At 46.5% G+C, this 17,868-nt stretch overlaps 1 protein-coding gene and 1 long non-coding RNA gene across 3 annotated transcripts in view; one reads left to right on the top strand and one right to left on the bottom strand.

Annotated features, from left to right (window-relative positions):
- Positions 1 to 17,098, bottom strand: part of GABRR1 (gamma-aminobutyric acid type A receptor subunit rho1) — a 31,452-nt gene extending 14,354 nt beyond the window's left edge. Inside the window, exons 1-2 of the mRNA XM_030043325.2 lie at positions 16,562 to 17,098; positions 1,754 to 1,807 (exon numbers count right to left, since the gene is read on the bottom strand). Of these exons, the coding sequence (XP_029899185.1) occupies positions 1,754 to 1,807; positions 16,562 to 16,683 (176 nt within the window). The 5' untranslated portion in view covers positions 16,684 to 17,098. The remainder of the gene's footprint in view (positions 1 to 1,753; positions 1,808 to 16,561) is intronic.
- LOC115353676 lies at positions 2 to 15,151 on the top strand. Of its 2 annotated transcripts, XR_003927664.1 has the most exons (3): positions 2 to 1,264; positions 12,211 to 12,407; positions 14,204 to 15,151. It is a non-coding gene; the product is annotated as an uncharacterized LOC115353676 (long non-coding RNA). The 2 variants fall into 2 exon arrangements; XR_003927663.1 differs by lacking the exon at positions 2 to 1,264 and having other exon boundaries at positions 6,340 to 12,407.
- Positions 17,099 to 17,868: the final 770 nt, after the last annotated feature.

Raw genomic sequence — 17,868 nt, 5'->3', positions numbered from 1 at the left:
AGGAAGAGAGAAGCACAGCTATAAACCCTGAGCAGTGCCTGTGAGAAGTACGCGCCCGCTTCGCTCCATTACCCCTTAAACCTTTTACCCCTTAGACCATAACCATGCGATTGCTTGCAGAGGTTGGCAGCGTGTCACTAAAAAATGATTCCTGCACTCCATATACAGCTTAGGCACCTGTGATAATTCTGGCACTGAGAAAACATTTGTTTGGTGACTTTTTGTCTCTGTAAAATTATCTCTGCTTATAGCACAGTTTGGAGACAATCATTCAAAAGTGTGGGCTGGAGGAATAGTGTTTGTGGATAAGCGGGGAAATGGAAACCAGCCGGGGAGGCATTTCTGACATTGAGTTATGATGGGGCATGAGGCCAGGAATTAGGGAAACAATATATCAAATAAGCTACTGGCTGTTGCCCAGGAACAAAATGGAGACAGGCTGGGAACCAGGCCAGGAGGCAAGCCGTCCCGTAACTTGGGATAAAATGATTAGCTCCTGCCCCAGATTTCTAATGAGGATAAAAAGGAGCATTAAAGACCTGGGAGGTCTCTGAGCATTAAAGAGCCTGGGAGGGTCGTTCCAGAAGCTGTTGGAGTTGCACCAAATGCTGGGCAGAGGGTGCTCAGCTCCTCCTCCACATCCAAGGTGCAAAATGCTGTTCAGTGCCCCCGTGCTTTGGCTGGGATGGTGGTGGCAGCAGCTCCTCGGTTGCTCCATCATGTGCGTGAAGCCTTGCTGCCCTCAGAGCCCGCTGCGTGCTAGCCGCTCCGGTGGCAGGAGGGCTCAAAAACAGGAGGAAAGGTTTTGCTGGTTCTCAGTTTGATAAAAGATGGCATGCTCAGAGAGGCTCTTGTCTGAATATACACGAGACAAGTCAGAAATAGATTAAAGAAAAACAGGACAACAAAGAAACTTGATGGGGAATATGTTCCTGAGATAAAGTTCTTCCTAAATGAGGCCGCTTAGCTGTGCTGTACTTCTCACAGACTCGTGGACAGTTGCACCACAAGAAGCCAATACAACGATCTCTGAGCAGAGACCAGCGGTACTATCAGCGACTCCTCTCCCAAACCCAGAGCTTTATCTGGACTATGGAGTATCTTAGAAAAATGCTCAGTCTCAGTCTAATAATGTCCAGGAGTGGCAAGTCATCTACCTCCATCAGTGAGTTCTTCTAGTCACGAGTTATCCCTCAGGCATTTTAAAAGGTGGCCCCTGCTTCTGCTTTAGATTTAATTCAGCCTCTGAAAGACCTGTGGCATTGTGAGTGTGCGCTGGGGAAGGTTTATACCCCGCTGAGACGGGGACGCGATATTAGCAGGTCGCTGGCAAAACCTTCAGCATTTGTGAGCAGGCTTGACGGTGCTCAGAAAGGCTCTTTCTCCCTGGCAGCGGCAGAGGGAAGGACGGGCGGTGTGATGGAGAGCCCGCGGAGGGGGGCTCAGCTCTGCAGAAGGGATGCTCGGAGGGAAGGCACACACAGCACAGGCGACACAAACCGTGCAGCAGCCCAACGCAAAGCCCACGGGGCTGCGGCGAACGGCCGCGGTATCACACCTCACCTCCGTGAGGGTGTCGGGCAACGTGGCTTCCCCTGGGCCCCGCTGGATCCCGCTAACGGCATGACTCCCACCTAAATACAACCGGCACGCTCCGGTGGCGTCCCCGTCCCCTGCCACAGCCTCAGCCCGGCCACGGGGATGGGGCCGGCGGGGATGGGGCCGGCGGCAGCGGCCGGAGGGTTTTGCCTACCTGCCTTGCTTGTGCGCCTCGCCGTGGGCTTCCCGTCTCTGCCGCTGCGGCCGGCTGCGTGGAAATAGCAGGAAAAGGGAGAGCTGAGGCAGGCGGTCACGGGCGGACATCGGGAGGGAAGCGTGGTGGGAAGCACCGGATCTCCGCGGCGTTACCTTCCGTCACATGTGTGAAATGGCTCTTACCTTCATTTTTTTACCTTTTTACCGAAGGCCGATGTCAGGCTGGGCATGGCGGAGGGCGCGGAGCCGGGGGGGTGCCGGGGGCTTGCGGCCAGGACAGGGCAAAAGGAGGGGAGTGATGATTTTTCCAAGGTGGGATGCCACCGGTTTTGACTGCCTGGCAAAGGACCCAGGCAGGCGGCTCGCCTCCCTCCTGCCGCAGCCCCGGCCAGCGCCGTCAGGGGCTCTGGAGAAGGGCCGCGCTGCCCGGGGGCCTCTGCCAGCCGGGGGCACAGCCATTACATCTACTCGCCAGAGGCAGCCGGGTATTTTCATGAGAAGAAAGTGTTCCGAGGGGAAAAAAGTAAAAAAAACCTGTGGAAATATTTGTTTCTGGTTTCATACTGTCTCCCAGCTGGCCGTCAAGAAAGCTCCTCTCAGGGGTTTGGCCAATATTTTATTTTATCATTAAAGGAAAGAATATTGCTTTTAGCAATGTAAGTGCTAGCTTGAGCAAAAGTAACATTTTAAACATTTAACTCATCTTTAATTAAAAGTTTAAAAAGTTAGCTTCTCTCTGTAATAAACACTAACTAACATCAACTCTACTAATGAGACTTTTTGCCCATTAACATACATTTCAAATCCCTCTGCAGAGATGTACAACGGCAAAACTCCTTTTGCAATAACGAGTTTCACCACCCAAGCGCCATTGTGGTGGGCAGTGGCAGAACCCCAGGCCTTGGAGGATGGTTTTCCCCTGGGCTGGGAGCTCTCTGAAAGCCGATAGCGTTGGAGGGAAAGTCATCTTTCCGCTGCCACAGCGAAGCAGACAACCTCTGCATCGCCCAGACTAAGGGTGGGCACACTGGCCTGTCATCACTGACTCACCCCGAAGCGAAGCATCGGCCGAGTGGGGTTGGTTTTACAGAATCTGCTCTGTGCTTCCCAGAGGAGGGCTGGGAATGAGCCCACAGGGACACCACTCTTTGGGGAAGCTTTGGGCCACGCAGCACTATTACTATTGCAAGGAGCAGCTTCTATGGCACTGCTTGGACCTGGGCATCATGCAGCAAAATGCGCTTGAAATGCAAAATGTGCTTTCTGGGTCTTCCGCCTTGTCGATACGCCCTAGGGCTGCTGCTGATGTGTCTCGCTATTGCCTGCTTCTCATCTGCTGGCTGTCAGGAAGTAATTTCACGTGTTTTGGGGATAAGCAGATTCTGGTGACAAGCTGACCTACTTACATGACTTTAAAGTGCCCTAGTAAACTCTTGGCTATTCAGGAATAATGCTGGTATTCAAACAGGAATGAAGCAGGCCATGTTCTTACAATTTCTAATTTTCATTTCTCTTTGTAGAGCTTATCTAGTGCTTCATGCTGGCCCTGGCCCTATCCTGCCTGTCGAGGGACCCTTCAAGGCATGGCAATCAAGGATTCATGGCCAACTCCTCCCCATCTTCTGCACCCAGCAACCCCGGGTGGTTCCTCTTATTTCTTCCAGGTGATTCTCCACCGCCTCTAAACTAAACTTTATTTCCTTATCCCAAGCCAGCATAAAATGTCCCCCATGCTCCAGCCACTTCAGGGGACTGTGTTCATTTGTGCTTTGCTTCAGCTCCTTCACTTCTTTTTGCCAGTCCCATTCCCCTTGTCACAGCTCTGAGGTTACTGAGCCTCCCCCGCTTTCCTGCCTCCTCCTGTGGCAGCAAAACATTTTTACCTGTTGCCAATCATTCCCCAGTTACTGCGATCTGAAGCCCCATTTCTTTCTACTCAATAAATAGCTTTTCTGGTCTGGTTCCTGGGAAGTGCTCTGCTGGCTAAGTGATCAATGGCAGCTCCATCACAGGACCCCATTAGCCTGCCCGTTCGGGCTGTGAATCAATGGCAAGCCGCTATGGCTGCTCCTTGCACATCTGCTGTCCCTGAGTGTTTGCAGCAGCCAGCTGCGCTCAGGAGATTCAATCCAGACGTTGCTCGCAGATTGCTCAGCGCAACTGTTTGCCACTGCGGCCACGCAGTGTGACGGTATTGCTCCTGCCTTCGCTGGGGTGACAGGCTGTCTTTAAAACTAGCACATAACTCCTGAGGTAAAATATATTATCTCCTAACAGTTACAGTGCCGAAAGGCATTTCATGGCTCATGAAGCTCACTGAGTCGCTTTTACGAAAAAGCAACAACTGGAGCAGAGTGGCATTTATTCACAGTGCTCCCTGTGCATTGCTGGAGTAGCTCTCAGGCCCCTGATGGCAGCTGGGGTGATGCAACCTCTCCAAAGTCATCATTATTCCCCCAGGTCCCCCCACTGCTTCAAGGGATCATGAGATGCCTCTGCCCCAAAGGCTGAGGTTTGCTGGGGCTGGGCGGGAATGAGGCGACTGAAGCTTAGGATAGCCAGGGAAAAAAAAATTAGCAAAACCAGATTTTCATCACTATCACTACAGACAAAAGGAGAAAAGCCGTTACTCTTTTTTTTTAAAAGCCCAAGATTTACTATGGCACTTATGAGTCCCTCCAACAAAGGAAAAAGCATTGCAGGGTTAGGGATAACCATGTCTGATTTTCAGAAGAGGCAGTTCAACCATGACATCTGAAGGTCCCAGCAGGCATTTCCTAATGCCCAGCTTCACAGGACGTGTGCCAGAGGAGTGTCAGGTTCACACTTGCAGTGTGTATCAGAAAACCCACAGTATTCTTCATCTTTGAAATAAGAGCTTTTAGAAGCAACCACAACAAATGTGAGAGAAGTCACTACCCATCTTTGCCTTTTAGTTTGTAATTAGTTATGCAGCATACATTTCCCACCTATAAATCATACTCTTTTTTCTCTATGGGAGGCAATACATCTGTAGTAGACAGTGACCTATTTTACACTCTTATTAGGATAATCTCACTAGGATCTGAGAACATTTCTTCCTTGAGGAGTTAAATCAAGATATGGTTTCAGTTCTTCGGGAAAAAGCAAGATCCAGTGTACTTTCCTCAAGAGAAAGTAAATTGCTAAAGTAATGGAGATTCACACAGTCCTTCCTGGGTCCAAGGGGTGACATCCTCGAGGAACAGTGCTGGTGGGGTTGGCAGACTGGGCTAACACTAATGTTACTGTTATCAGATTTCATGAAATTCTGGGGCAGTCTGTTCTCTCCACCCCTTACGGTCGGTGTTCTTAGGTCTGCAAAGAGGATGGCAGATCAGAGATGTCAGAACAGATCCTGTCTCAGGATATATTGTTGAGATGTGGCTGTGGCATAATCTCTGTCCCTTTGGTTACTTGCGTCATCAGCAACATTCTGGCCAGGGGCTGTGCCTGCAACGGACCCTACCCTGAGCAGAGGTGCCCGCTGCCCCGGGAAGCCTGGCAGCCGGCGGCTGGGGCAGAGACACCGGGGTGCCCGTTTCCTCTCTGCTTATCTCATGCCGGGGTGATGCCTTCACCCCTTCTCCGGTGCAGGCACTGCGGACTCTCCCCCCTGTACCCTCCGAAACGACGTGCTTCATTTTGTCAGATACAAGCTCTGCAGCTCACGCTGTGCCGTGGTGCAGTCGATCCACAGCCTCTTCTACCACTGACGCAAGACAAGGGAGGGTGTGGAGCTTGCTGAGCCAGTTTTCAGCAGGACTTTTAATTGGGAAGTAATGAAAGTGATGAAAACTCCCTCATTGCTGCCAGCCGTGCCGTGGCGCTTGGCTCTGGGCTCCCTGTCCCCGGGTGGACACTGATGGGCAGCTTGTGCGGTGCCTCCCGTCCTGCACCCGCTATGCTGCACGGCCTTCGTGCCGTGCTGGGCAGGGGAATGGCAGGAGCCGCATTCTCCTTGGTCTGCCCGTAAAATTATGGCTGGGCAAGGTCCTGACGAAACGCTGCCTGAGGCAGAAGGACCAGGAGAGATCAGCGGAGGCAGCCCAAGTCCCTGCAGGGGACAAAGCCTTGACGGGGAGGACATGGTAATGGCAAAGGTGTATTGGTACTGCTAAAGAGCTGTGAGAAGTCTAAAGGTCTTATTAAAGACCTAGGCCTAAATATTTGACTAGGTTTTGTTTCTCCCTCTGTGACCTCTGTTTCTCCCTTTTATGACCAGTTAGGGAGCTGGGATCATACCACATCAGCATCATGTTAAAGGCAGAAGTCAGGTCAGGGAATGGGGGAGAGGCAGGAAAGGGCCGGGGATTGTATGCACAAACATATAGAAGGTGTCTGTAGAGAAAAAGTGGGGCAGGGGCAAGGAGAGCTTGGATCTGCAACAGAGCCTATGCATCGGTGAGACTGAGGGGAAAAGTGGCTGGGGAGGGAGGGGAAACACTGGGTAAGGCCAGAGGGGAAGATGTCAGAAAGAGCGGAGAGGAGACATCAGGCTCAAACAGTGCCTCATCATTGTGTGGGATGACTCCTGGGGCATGGACACCCTGGACAGTCCTGCAGAGTGGTGTGGGACAGAGATGCTGCCCAGAACCTGGAGATGCGTGAGCCTCGCTGGGCTAAAGAGCCTCCCAGGCTGCGTCCCAAAGGAAGGAAAGAGGTTTTGGGGCAAGGGGTTCACAGAAAGTTCCCCCATAACATGCATTTGACTTGCAAATGAATTGGGAAGACCTTCTCAGCAAGCAGGAGATGCTGGTGAGCAGGTGGTGCAGCAGGTCTGAGTGAAGTCTGAGAGGTGGTCCAGAGCCCAGAGAAGTGCTTTGCGGAAGGAGGGAAGGAGGTAGCTAAATGGGGAGAAAAACCACCCAGCACCTGAGGGAGGAGAGAACAAACTTGCAACGGGAGGAAGCTGCTCTTATCCAGCAACACAGACTGCAGGAGACACGATCTACTGTGTAACATACTAATTCCCAGGGATAATGTAGGATAGAAACCCACTAATTTGTACACAAATTAGGAGAGTTACAAAGTTGTGAGCTGTAAACAAGCCACTAAAAACTGAGGAAAATGATTCACGAAATGTATTTTATCTTAGCATTTGGCAAGCCCTTGTTTGCTTGTAACTATGTTGGGTCATGTGTCCTTATGATTCAGAGGTTTAAAGATGGTGAAGAAAGGTGAGCCATTGCCATTGCAGGTAGTTAAATTTATGAAAAGAAATGGGGAAAGAGCACTATCTTCAATGTTCACAGCACAAAGTCTGAGAAACAGTGGGATTCAGAGCTGTTCTACCATATTATTTTTGAGTGATACAGAAAATTCAATGAGAACCCCATTTTAATCCAGTATTACTTGAATGCAGATCAATCTCAGAATGCAAAATACGCAGAGGCAGGAAACATATATACACTCTTTAAATTTTGCATGTCCTTTGTTCTTTGCCTGGACATAAACACTGGCAAAAGAAAAAAAATTAAACAAACCTACACACATTGATTATTCACAGAAATGTCATGCCACCTGAGGTCTTGGCACTGTACATGATGTTGCAAAAATGAAAGTGCCCTTATGTGGCAGAAATTGCATCCAGTGGGTGTGTGTTTGTTGGGTTTTGTGTCACACAGGTTGAAGGGAAGAGTCGGAGGGAGCAGAAGGAACGTGACTGAGGTCCGTCGTGCCAGCTGAGGAGGAGGCAGGCGTGGTGCCAGGGCTCAGCGAAGTGTAAAAGAGAAATGGATGAAGGGAAGGGGAGCTACTAATGGGGCCATGCAGAACACGCTGAAAGGTTTCAAGTCTGCCCCAGTCTTTGAAGAAAGGTTGACTTGTAAGCAGATGTCAGCACGGTGGAGATCAGGGAAGGGCATGTTAAGGGATATTTAGATAAATTGGAAGTATTTAAGTCGACAGAGGCTGATGGCACTTCCCCGGGCGCACCGGGAGTACCAGCTGTTACAGTCTCTGAGCTGTAAGCAGGTACCTCCGAGGACTCCTCACAGACAGGTGATGCCCCTGAGAGAGGGTGAGGGTGAACACAAAACCTGGTTTTAAGCAGGGGACAAAAGAAAGATGTTGGAGTTTTGACGTTTGGAAAGAAACTGGGACAAACTCATGATCCGTTTGTCTGCCCACCCCCAGGGATAACAAGATTATAAAGATCACTCAATGTGAATCTTTGCAATAATTGACGTCAAACCAGTCTAATGTCCTTTCTGACAGAGTAACTGGCTGCCTTAGCGTAAGCAGGAGGAAAAGTAGATTTGAATGAGGTTTTTAATATTTCATTACTAAACTAGGGAAATACGGTTGACATGAAACTGTGACTTTAAGCATGATTGAAAGACTGTGGTTAGAGTAACTGCCATTAGTTTGCTGTCAAGAGACATTAAATGACATCTCGCAGATTTCATCCTGGAAACTACTAGTCAATATTTTTAATAATAATGCAGATAACAGAGCTATAAAACTCAAGCATGACAGCATGCTTGAGAGAGAAACAGATTTTGGAGTCTAAGATGAGAATTCAAAGCAGCCTCAACACGTTGGAGAAAAGGTCTGATGTCAACAAGATGAATTTCAGTAAAAGAGAATACAAAGAACTGCATGGAATACAGAGAAATAATTGTACAAATGCAGAATGAGGAATAACTAGCTAATTATCAATACTACACTTGTCTTTTAGTTCCTTAATTACAGCAATGAAAGCACTCTGTCTTTATAAGGGAAATCAAAACCATCGACAATTAAGGAATTTGTTTGCACTACAAAAAACACAGAATTGTAACAATTCTGCTGTTGGGGCAATGTTAAGAAATATTCATATTGACACAGGGCAGAGACAGATTTAAAGTAAATGGACTGAATGGTAACAAGTCACCAAGCTTTTACCCAGAAGAAAGCCAAGTAAGGCACTGTTGAACCAGCATTTAAATTGTCCTCAGTGTCACAGGAGTGGAAGGTGACAACTTTCCACTGTGGAAAAAGAGCTCCAAGTGGACTCTGAGAAGCTACAGACAGCTCCACTGGACAAATTCGCTAGAAAGACAGAAAAAACCCCACCCATAGTAGACACCAGATAAATACAGTATATACTGAAGAAGAGTGAGAGGCAGTTTGACATTTCTTGAGGGATGCGATGCACTATAAATATAAGAGACTTCTCTAAAAAGTTAATGACCTTATAGATGGGGGTGACCAAGCTGACACAGTGTACCTCAATTTCCAAAAGGGTGTTGACAGATCCTTTCCAGACACTTGTAAAGAAATCAACCAGTCAGAAAGAAGTTCCCCATGTGTGAATGGTTACAAAATAAGAAACAGAGGAATAATGGAGAGTTTTTACTGTGAAGAAAGGTTTTCAGTATAGTTCCATGGAAATCTATGATAGGATCACTGTTGTTCAATAGCTTTGTAAATTATTTTGGAGAAAAGAATAATTACTGGCAACAATATTTACTGAGGATATGTAACTGTTCAAGGTAGTCAAAATCAGAACTGTGGGTGGAAAATTACAGCAGAATCTCATGATGCCAAGTGACTTCAGAAAAATTCAGTGTTAGTAAATTCAGAAAAGTGTACGTTGTTTTGTACTTTTTATTTTTAAATCTTTCCATTGTGCTTTCAGAAACAATGTTAAGATAGTGGTGGCCTCCAAACCAACTGTTACTGCTTAGGAAGGAGGTCTCAGTATCATTGTAGCTATTTCTTGGTAAATATCAGCTTAATACTCCACAGTGCTCAAAAAGGCAAACAGGAGGTTAGGCGTTGTTGGGAATGGAGCAGCAAAACAAGCAGAAAGTATTTCAATGCTGTTAGTAACACCAAGGCATGTCCTCATCTCACATATCCAATTCCCATAGTTGGAAAAAACAGCAGAGCAGGAGGAGAGAGAGAGCTCGGAGGTGGGGAGGGTTTCCAGGCAGCCTGAGCAGGTCTTTCTGAGTGGGAAAGGAGACAACGGCCAAGAGATATAGTGCAGTGATATAAAATCAGGAGTGGCATGATGAAGGTGAACAGGAATCTGTTGCTCAAGACTTTCCACAACACATAACAAGGAGAAGAAATTTGAAAGGAAGTACGCAAACACAGCATGTCATCACACTGTGAAATTCACTCTCACCGAAAGCTGAGTGCTAAAAATGCAAGTGAGTTTGGAAGGTGACTGGGTGGTTTTTAGAAGAAAGACCAGCAGGAGCATTTCAGATGTGAATCCAACCCCAGAATCAAAAAATCAAACAATTTATATGTACTTAGAAGGGAGGAAACTGCCTTGCAGTATCTATGGGTTTGTTTGCAATTTTTTTTTGCTGGGCTGCAGATAGGCTGTAAAACCTGTTATGTCTCCTCACACCAGCTCATAAAACATATTGGAGTAATGGTGGGCTAGAAGACGATATGAAGCTGCTGATCCTGAGCAAGTTACATAGTGGCAACGTTGACTGGAGATTTTATCATCAGCAGCACAGCAAAGTGGCACAGTACATGGGTGTGTGAACATGGCTACAGAAGTGCCAGCAGAGACTATGTTCTGCCATGAATCACCTGAAGGTGACAGGAGGCTATGTAAAGTGTAGCCCCAAAATAAGTTCTAGAAAGGGTGAAAGGAGGCTGGTGATAATGATGAAAGTAGAAAATATAATTTTCAAAGCATCATCATTTGCAATGATAAGTAGAGAGAGGACACTTTAGGCGGAGTTGTGAGAAAAAACCACAAGATTTCCAAGAAAAGTTGTCATGCAGGATTTAAGTTGCTTGAAAGAACAACAGGGGTGGAAAGACAAATGAGAGAAATAGCAAAGCAATAATGAAAAATAAGTTAATTTATAACAGGGTAAAGAAGATGAACACTGTTGGAGAGCAGAAAAGAATTTCTGGACAGTGGAAGGAGAGGTAAGACAGGGAGCAGCAACAGCTGCTGGAGTAGAAAAGGAAGTTGCAGAGTAATTCAGTTAAAAGCAACAGGAGAAAACTTAGCAGAGCTGTATGACAGGGGCAAGAAATGTGCCGTGGGGCAAAGAAATGAGGCAGGTGAAGAGGAGAGCACAGGAAGTCAGGGACAAAAAAAGAGGAACAGCAAGCTGGAGAAGAGGAGGGACCTTGAATGGGGGAAAGAAAAGGAGTGAAGGAAATGGAGGTGAAAGGAGGAAAGGGAAAGGCAAGTTACCACCAGGGGAGATGGAGAGACTCCAGTTGCATCGGCCTGAAGCCCACACTGGGCCTCTTGTTGCTCTCCTGAGACCCAGCACCGCTGGTGCAAACGGTGCCAAGCCACAACACAAACTGCTGATCCTAAAAAGCAGTGCCTTGGGAGCTGCGGGTGCTCAGTGCTCCACTGGATCTGGCTCGCTACTGATAATGTGCTCCTACAGGCAATGCTTTCAACGGGCATTTTACAGGCTTACCGTGCACTCTGAAGATCTGATCCAAAGACAGCTTGCATTAGTAAGCTTTGTTCATGCAAATAAATGCTTTCAGGATCAATACTGAAGATAAGATACAAGAGCAAAACTCTAAGACAAGACGATGGCTTAAGGATTGCTGGGAAGTAAAGGAAGAAATCCTGTTAGGGATGAATTTATAAGGCCAGAGAAGGCATTAGGAGGGCAAGAAGATAGGAGCTGCCCTACATGTAAGAGGCAGCCTCAGTAAGGGTACCAGGATAGCCACGTGTGATTTACAGAGCTCAGACAGCCCACACACAGTGTGGCCAGGGTACGGAGGAGCTGACAACACAGAAGTACTATCCAAATTCAACAAAAGCAAAGGAAGGTAACTTTAATGTTGCAGATGTTCAGTATGATGCTGAGCCTTTGAAAAAGGACCAGGAAGGAACCATGGCCATAATGATGCAGGGTGGCTCCCATCACTTAGGAAAAGTGTCACTAATTGTAATAACATCTGAAAATGTCATAAAGAGAAAGATCTTTGGCCATGAGAGAGACCCTGTGATAACAAGCCCAGGGCTTATTGTAGAGGATGTCATTCAACTGCTGTAAAAGATAGCTCTTACTGACAGAAACATGGACAGGGAGCTCTAGAGGAGTGGAAAATCAGTTGCTATTTGGAGACCAGAGTGAGGCAAAATGATTATAACACGGCCAGGGAATGGTAGGAACATGACTAAAAACATGAAGTGAGACTCTTAGCTAAGGTTAAACAAACGTGATCCGTAGATCTTGTACAGTGAAATCTCTTCTGCCAAGAGTTGTTTTTCTGAAAGGTGGTTATAATGCTGTCCAGGGAGATTTTAGTGTTAAAAAGATTTTTTTCCCAGCAGTTAGCTCTGGCAGAACAACCTGGGCTCAGCTCCAGGCCAGTTCTTTTCCTATTGCTCATCCTCTCTAGCAGATTCTGCAGGTCTAATTAGCAACACAGGCTTTGGCCCTTTTGTTGGCATAACGATGTTGTGACCTTTAGTGACCCTTTGTATCCTTCTAGTGAGCCCCGTGCATCCTGGTGGCTTTCCAAGGGCCTGAGCAGTTGGGAAAGCAGCAGACAGCCCTCTTGCTGGTGCTCCGGATCTCAGCTCCTTCCTATACGAGTTTTGGCACTGGGGATTTAACAGGAGTAAAAAGCTTTGCAAACCCTGCAGGATTTGTACACCGCTGACTGCAAACTGCGAACAGGTCTGCAAGGTGAGAAAGGTTTTATTTTTATATTGCTGCTCTTTGAAGTGAAATTCCTTTGAGGTGATTTGTCCTGGAGATTAGCAAAAATAAGTAGTTGAATCTTTGACTGGCACACAGACATTTTTACAGTGAATTACAATATTGGAGAGCTCTGTAATAAGTCCCATGCAATAAAGCTATCATCTACTTTGCCACTTTCACTGTGACTGTATGCATACTTTGACCTACGCTTATTTGCCATTTTCTTGTCACACTCTGCACTGTGTCCCAAAGCCTCATCACCTTTATTTAAGATATTATTTGGGACCTGTTGTAAAATTCCTGTCATGCAGACCCAGTCCCCAAAAGACCGTGGTGCATACATGAACTCTTGTGGGCATAACCATGCTTGTCTGCTCACCCTTCTTCAGGGCTGTTGTGTCTCAAGCTCGAACGGCTGCCTTGGGGTACCTGCAGTGCCAAAAATTGTGACAGAGAAGGTGTCTGATGCTGCGGCATTCACCATACCCGCAAGAGTGCAAAAGCTGTGGGCTCAGCTGGATCTGAGCAGGTGAAAGAACAAGCCCTGGGGCTGAAAACTGCAGAGCAAACGGCGAGTTTTAATTGGAAAGCAGAATTCAGAACAAGTGAGCCTCCTTGGAAGAAACTAGCACTTGCAGAACAGCACCATCCAAAGAAACAGGCTAAAAGCCTATGTATTTCCTCCGTCAGCGGCACCATGAGACTCAGGAGCAACGCTGGACACGTCTGTCAGGCACAGCGGGATGCTGGCAGCACACCCAAGGTAGCAGGTCTCTACAGCAGGTGCCTGCGCCGCCTGCCAAAACCGGTGGCTGGCACTGAGCCCTGGCAGTAGGGCAAGCAGATGGTCTTGTGCCCCTAAAGGGCTTCTGAAGGCTAGAGAGGCCATGGGTGCAAATCAAGCCACCCTGAGCATCCTGCGGTGGTGTGGAGCCAGCCTTTTCCACTTCAAATAGATTTCCCCTACCAGTCTCCACTGAGGCCTGTGGCTCTCTTCAGAAGGTAAAGGCTGCAGTGAAGGGATGGATTTCCATCCTGGTCCTTACCACAAGCCTTAAGGAACAAGAGATAACAGTGCTTAGAGAGGAGTGACAAAGTCAATTGCTATAACTTCTTCTGCATAATGGGTACTCAGGGCTGAGTGTTGAACGGAGGGGAAACAGAGTCAATAGCAAAATGTTCAGGAGCAATCTTCACTGCAAGCTTTTTCTGATGTTATATAGCATCCCCCCTTGCTCTGTTTTTCTTCCAGGACCTAATTCTGTGATGGAAAAGGCATTGACTTTGACTGAAATGCAAAGGAACTGTGCCTACTTCAAAACTGCCTTATATGATGTAGGGGGGCTATAAGAAAGCTGGAGAGGGACTTTTTACAAGGGCATGTAGTGATAGGACAAGGTAATTGCTTTAAACTGAAAGAGGGTAGATTTAGATTAGACGTAAGGAAGAAATTCTTCACTGTGAGGGAGGTGAGGCACTGGAACAGGTTGCCCAGAGAGGCTGTGGATGCCCCATCCCTGGCAGTGTTCAAGGCCAGGCTGGATGGGGCTTTGAGCAACCTGGTCTGGTGGAAGGTGTCCCTGCCCATGGCAGGGGGGGTGGAACTCAATGATCTTTAAGGTGCCTTCCAAGCCAAACCATTCTATGATTCTATGATCAGCAGCTTAATGTATAGGGACCTACATGTGAGAGCAAAGAGGGCTGGCTGTACCTCTAAGACGAGGTGCCCTGCCATACACAGAAGATTGGTCATGTTGGGCAAACAGAATCTCCCACTGCAGGGCTGCAACGGGAGACCATGACCACAATCCCAGGAGGTCGGCAGGAGTAACTCCATATACAGCACCTACGTGAAGGCTGTACAAATACCGCACCCAGTCCTGATGTCAATCCTGAAAAAGCAGTGAAGGGACAGAGGAAAACAAGCAAATGACTGAGTCAAAGCTTGAGCAACATCCTACACTGAGAAATATAAGAAGCAGCTTAATCTTCTGAATATATCTAAGCAGAGATGAAAAGGGGGCTTCATCCACCTGCAAATACCTGGATGGTGAAGAGACAAGCTAGCATAGAACAGGAGCAAATGGTTGGAAGCCGAAGTTAAAAAATACTTGCGATCCTATTCTGAGTTTATTTGACACCAAAAGTAATTATCGTAAATTAGGAGTTCGGTGTACAATTCATACAGAAGGCTTTGTTGTTTGTGCTTAGCAGGAAATCAGACGGATGACCATAATTGTCCTGTTTTTAACTTGCAAATTATAAGGCTGTTCAAACCATTCACCTCTCATGGCCTGTCCCATCACAGGGGAAAGTGAGCACTGAACTGGGCACCACGCTGCTGATGGACAACCCTACAGCCACACACCAGCTTTGCTCCTCTCTCCCCATCAGCCCTCCTCAGGATCAGTACTGCTCCACTGAGGCAGAAATAGGCCAGAAATGACCTCCCAGGCTAGCGTGGGCACGCTGGGAGGGCAGTGGACCCAGCTTCTCAGAGCCGCGACACCTTGGGGCTTTCTGATGGGTTTGTCCTGGCACATTTACACCGTATACACAAAGCACGGGTGAAGTAGTAGTTCCTACATGAACTGAATAGATATTTCTTTTCCATTTTCACGTATTTTTAACACTCTGCTTCTGTGATTTGTTATATCGTCACTTAATTGCACTGACACTGTTAAGTGTTTGGTGGAGTGGGAGTTTTAATTAAAGATGCTAAACAAGAACATGGCTGTGTGTATGCATTCCTCTCTGCTGGATGCTTTTCAGCTTAAATGGTGGTAACCTTGCTTCTCACCCCTTTATTTTGCTACAGCCAGCATCTCACCTCTGCTGCCACTGTCACGAAACTTCAATGAAAACAAAGGTTTCATGGCTGTCTTGCATCCGTACTGTCTCTGGTAATGCATCCCCTGGGGGTTGATCATAAACAAAGCCACCACATCCATTTTGCCAGTTATACGTCCACGAAGGTGGCGTCACTGCTAAAGCCATTTCCTGTGTATAAAACGGCTTATGGACCCCCAAGTGCCAACCGGGGTACTGCAGTCACTCTGTAACGTAGCCCTGACTTGCTACAAGGGGCTACAGGAAAACGAAAAGGCACTGCACTTCCCATCCCTTCCACCTTTCAGTCATTTTTCCTGAAGGCTAACAGGAGTGGTTTGAATTCCTCAGGACTGTGACATTCCTGCATTTCCATCCCCATACACTTTACAGTATTGATGGTGATATGGAGTCATTGCAGAACAGAAACAGTGACTATAGCAAAGCTGAAATGACATAGGTTCAGTCTGTCACATGCAGAAGTACATAACATTTGAACAGAAAACTAAATGTGTCAGCTATATTGTCCAAAAAAAACCCAAAGGATTTTTCCTCCAAATGTACCTTGTTATGTGCCTGAGTATAAAAATCCTCCTACAAAGTTCCAAATATTATGCAAATAGAATATAAGTAATCAGAACTCAGTTGTAGCAAAAACCTTCCTCAACTCAAAACCTCCTAAAATGGCTGTCTACAAGATAGCGGGAGAAAAATGTCACACAGTCTTTTTGTAAGAGAGGGAGAGAGAGAAAGAGAAGAACAGATATTATTTTAAAGAATTTTATATATCTTAATTCAATACACTGAATGCTCTTTCTGTTTCCTCTGATAACTGACCATAGCCTTGAAGTTTGCAGAGACACTTTAATTTTTTCCTCTCAAAAGCTCTATAAAACAGATTGTATGGGAATAATAAAATAAATTCTGAATGTTTTCATTTGAGATCTCAAGTCAATCTAATCTTCAGTGAATGCAACAATCCTCATGGAACTAATTTTCCTCTTCACTTTCATGTAAATACTCTACCACATTTTAACCACAATAAAGATAAGCAAACACCTTTTTTTGCACCCTTTCAAACTTTGAAATATCTCACAAACCCATTTTTTGGGTGGGGGAGCAATGATTTTCACTGTAGAAAATGCATTAAAACTTATTCATTGGCAAAAACAGCAACAGGAAATATTTTTGACTGAGAGATCACAATCTGCAAATGCAAACTCTAATTATCTGTTAGTCATTATATCTTCACCTGAAACATTACATTAGTCCAAACTGTAGCTATTTGAATGTAAAAAAATGAGACTCACCTGCCTTTTTTGTATACCTCATGTATTTCTTTTCCTTGTCGGTGGGCTCTGCATTCAGTTGATAAAACCCATCCCCACAACAGGAGGAAGATGCTAAAATGCATTTTATGGACAGTCAACATGTTACCTGAAGGTTCTGTATCCAGAAATAGTCCACACAAGAAGAAGAAAACCAGAATGTAGATCCTGTTCCTCTTTTTAAGACATTATCGGTCTGATCGTTATTGGAAGGATGTTTACTCATACAAAAAATCATCCTGCAGTATTTAATCTGGACAGTGGGGAAAGCAATTTCCACTAAACCTATAAATCCTTCTACGTCAGATGGCAGGGATTTTCTAGCAGTGTTGAATTCACATATTCTCAGAGAACAATTATTTTTTGTCCAAACAGGCTATTTTATTAATTGGTTTAAACTGAACCCTTTTCAAGTACATGTAGGATATGGCATATATATATATATATTTCTGCCTGATTAACCAAAGTAGTGCAGTTGGTCAGGCAGATGTCATTAGTCATTTTTTAACCACCAAACTTATCTGTGTAGCAGTGATGTTTGTTACAGGCATTGCAATAGATTGAAAAGTGTTAATAAACATGTATCAGTTTCCAGCAAAAACTCATTTCCATTTAGCTCTACAGAGAGTATTTTGATCCTGTGTGTTTTTCTACATTACTTTTATGTACAGTGATACCGTGACTGGAGCGGTCGGTGCTTTCAGGACTTGTGTCACGTACCTCACTGCTCTGCTGAGCAGGGTCTCTGGAAAGTATCCCGGTGTGTAGAGGAAGGGGGGGAGGACAGCGTGGGGGAGATAGCTCTGCTCTCCGCACGGGGATGTTGGAGGGATCCTGCCAAAGCAGAGCAGCAAATGCCAGACCTGCACGAGAGCTTGGGGGACTGGTGTGCTGGGTCTCATATGGCTGACAAAGTCCTCGTTGGTGCTAAAGAAAATAAAACAGCATGGGCAGAAATACGTGGTCGAGCCAGCCACATTGCCCATCTCTTTGGAGCTCCCCCCCGCCCCGCATAACCCACAGCTCCATGTTTACTCTCCTTTCTCCGCTGTGCCTCCCCCCAAGGCCTTACAGCTCTGGTCCCACTTGTGCCTTATCATGGAGACGTTGCCCTGTGCTCTGCAGACACCACCACCCTTGTCCCATCCCTTCAAGGCTCTTCTTCCTTTGCCTGTTACCCATGGATTTCTATTTTAGAGCAGTTTGTCAAGTCATCCATCTCTTTTCGTGAAAAGCTCTTTCTAAAAACCCTGGGGAGCAGACCTCTACCTGGTCTAAGCTGCCATGGC

This window comes from Aquila chrysaetos, chromosome 2 (genome assembly GCF_900496995.4).
Source record: "Aquila chrysaetos chrysaetos chromosome 2, bAquChr1.4, whole genome shotgun sequence".
Taxonomy (NCBI): Eukaryota; Metazoa; Chordata; class Aves; order Accipitriformes; family Accipitridae; genus Aquila; species Aquila chrysaetos.
Note: the sequence above shows the minus strand (reverse complement) of the source record. Positions and strands in the feature narration are given on the sequence as shown.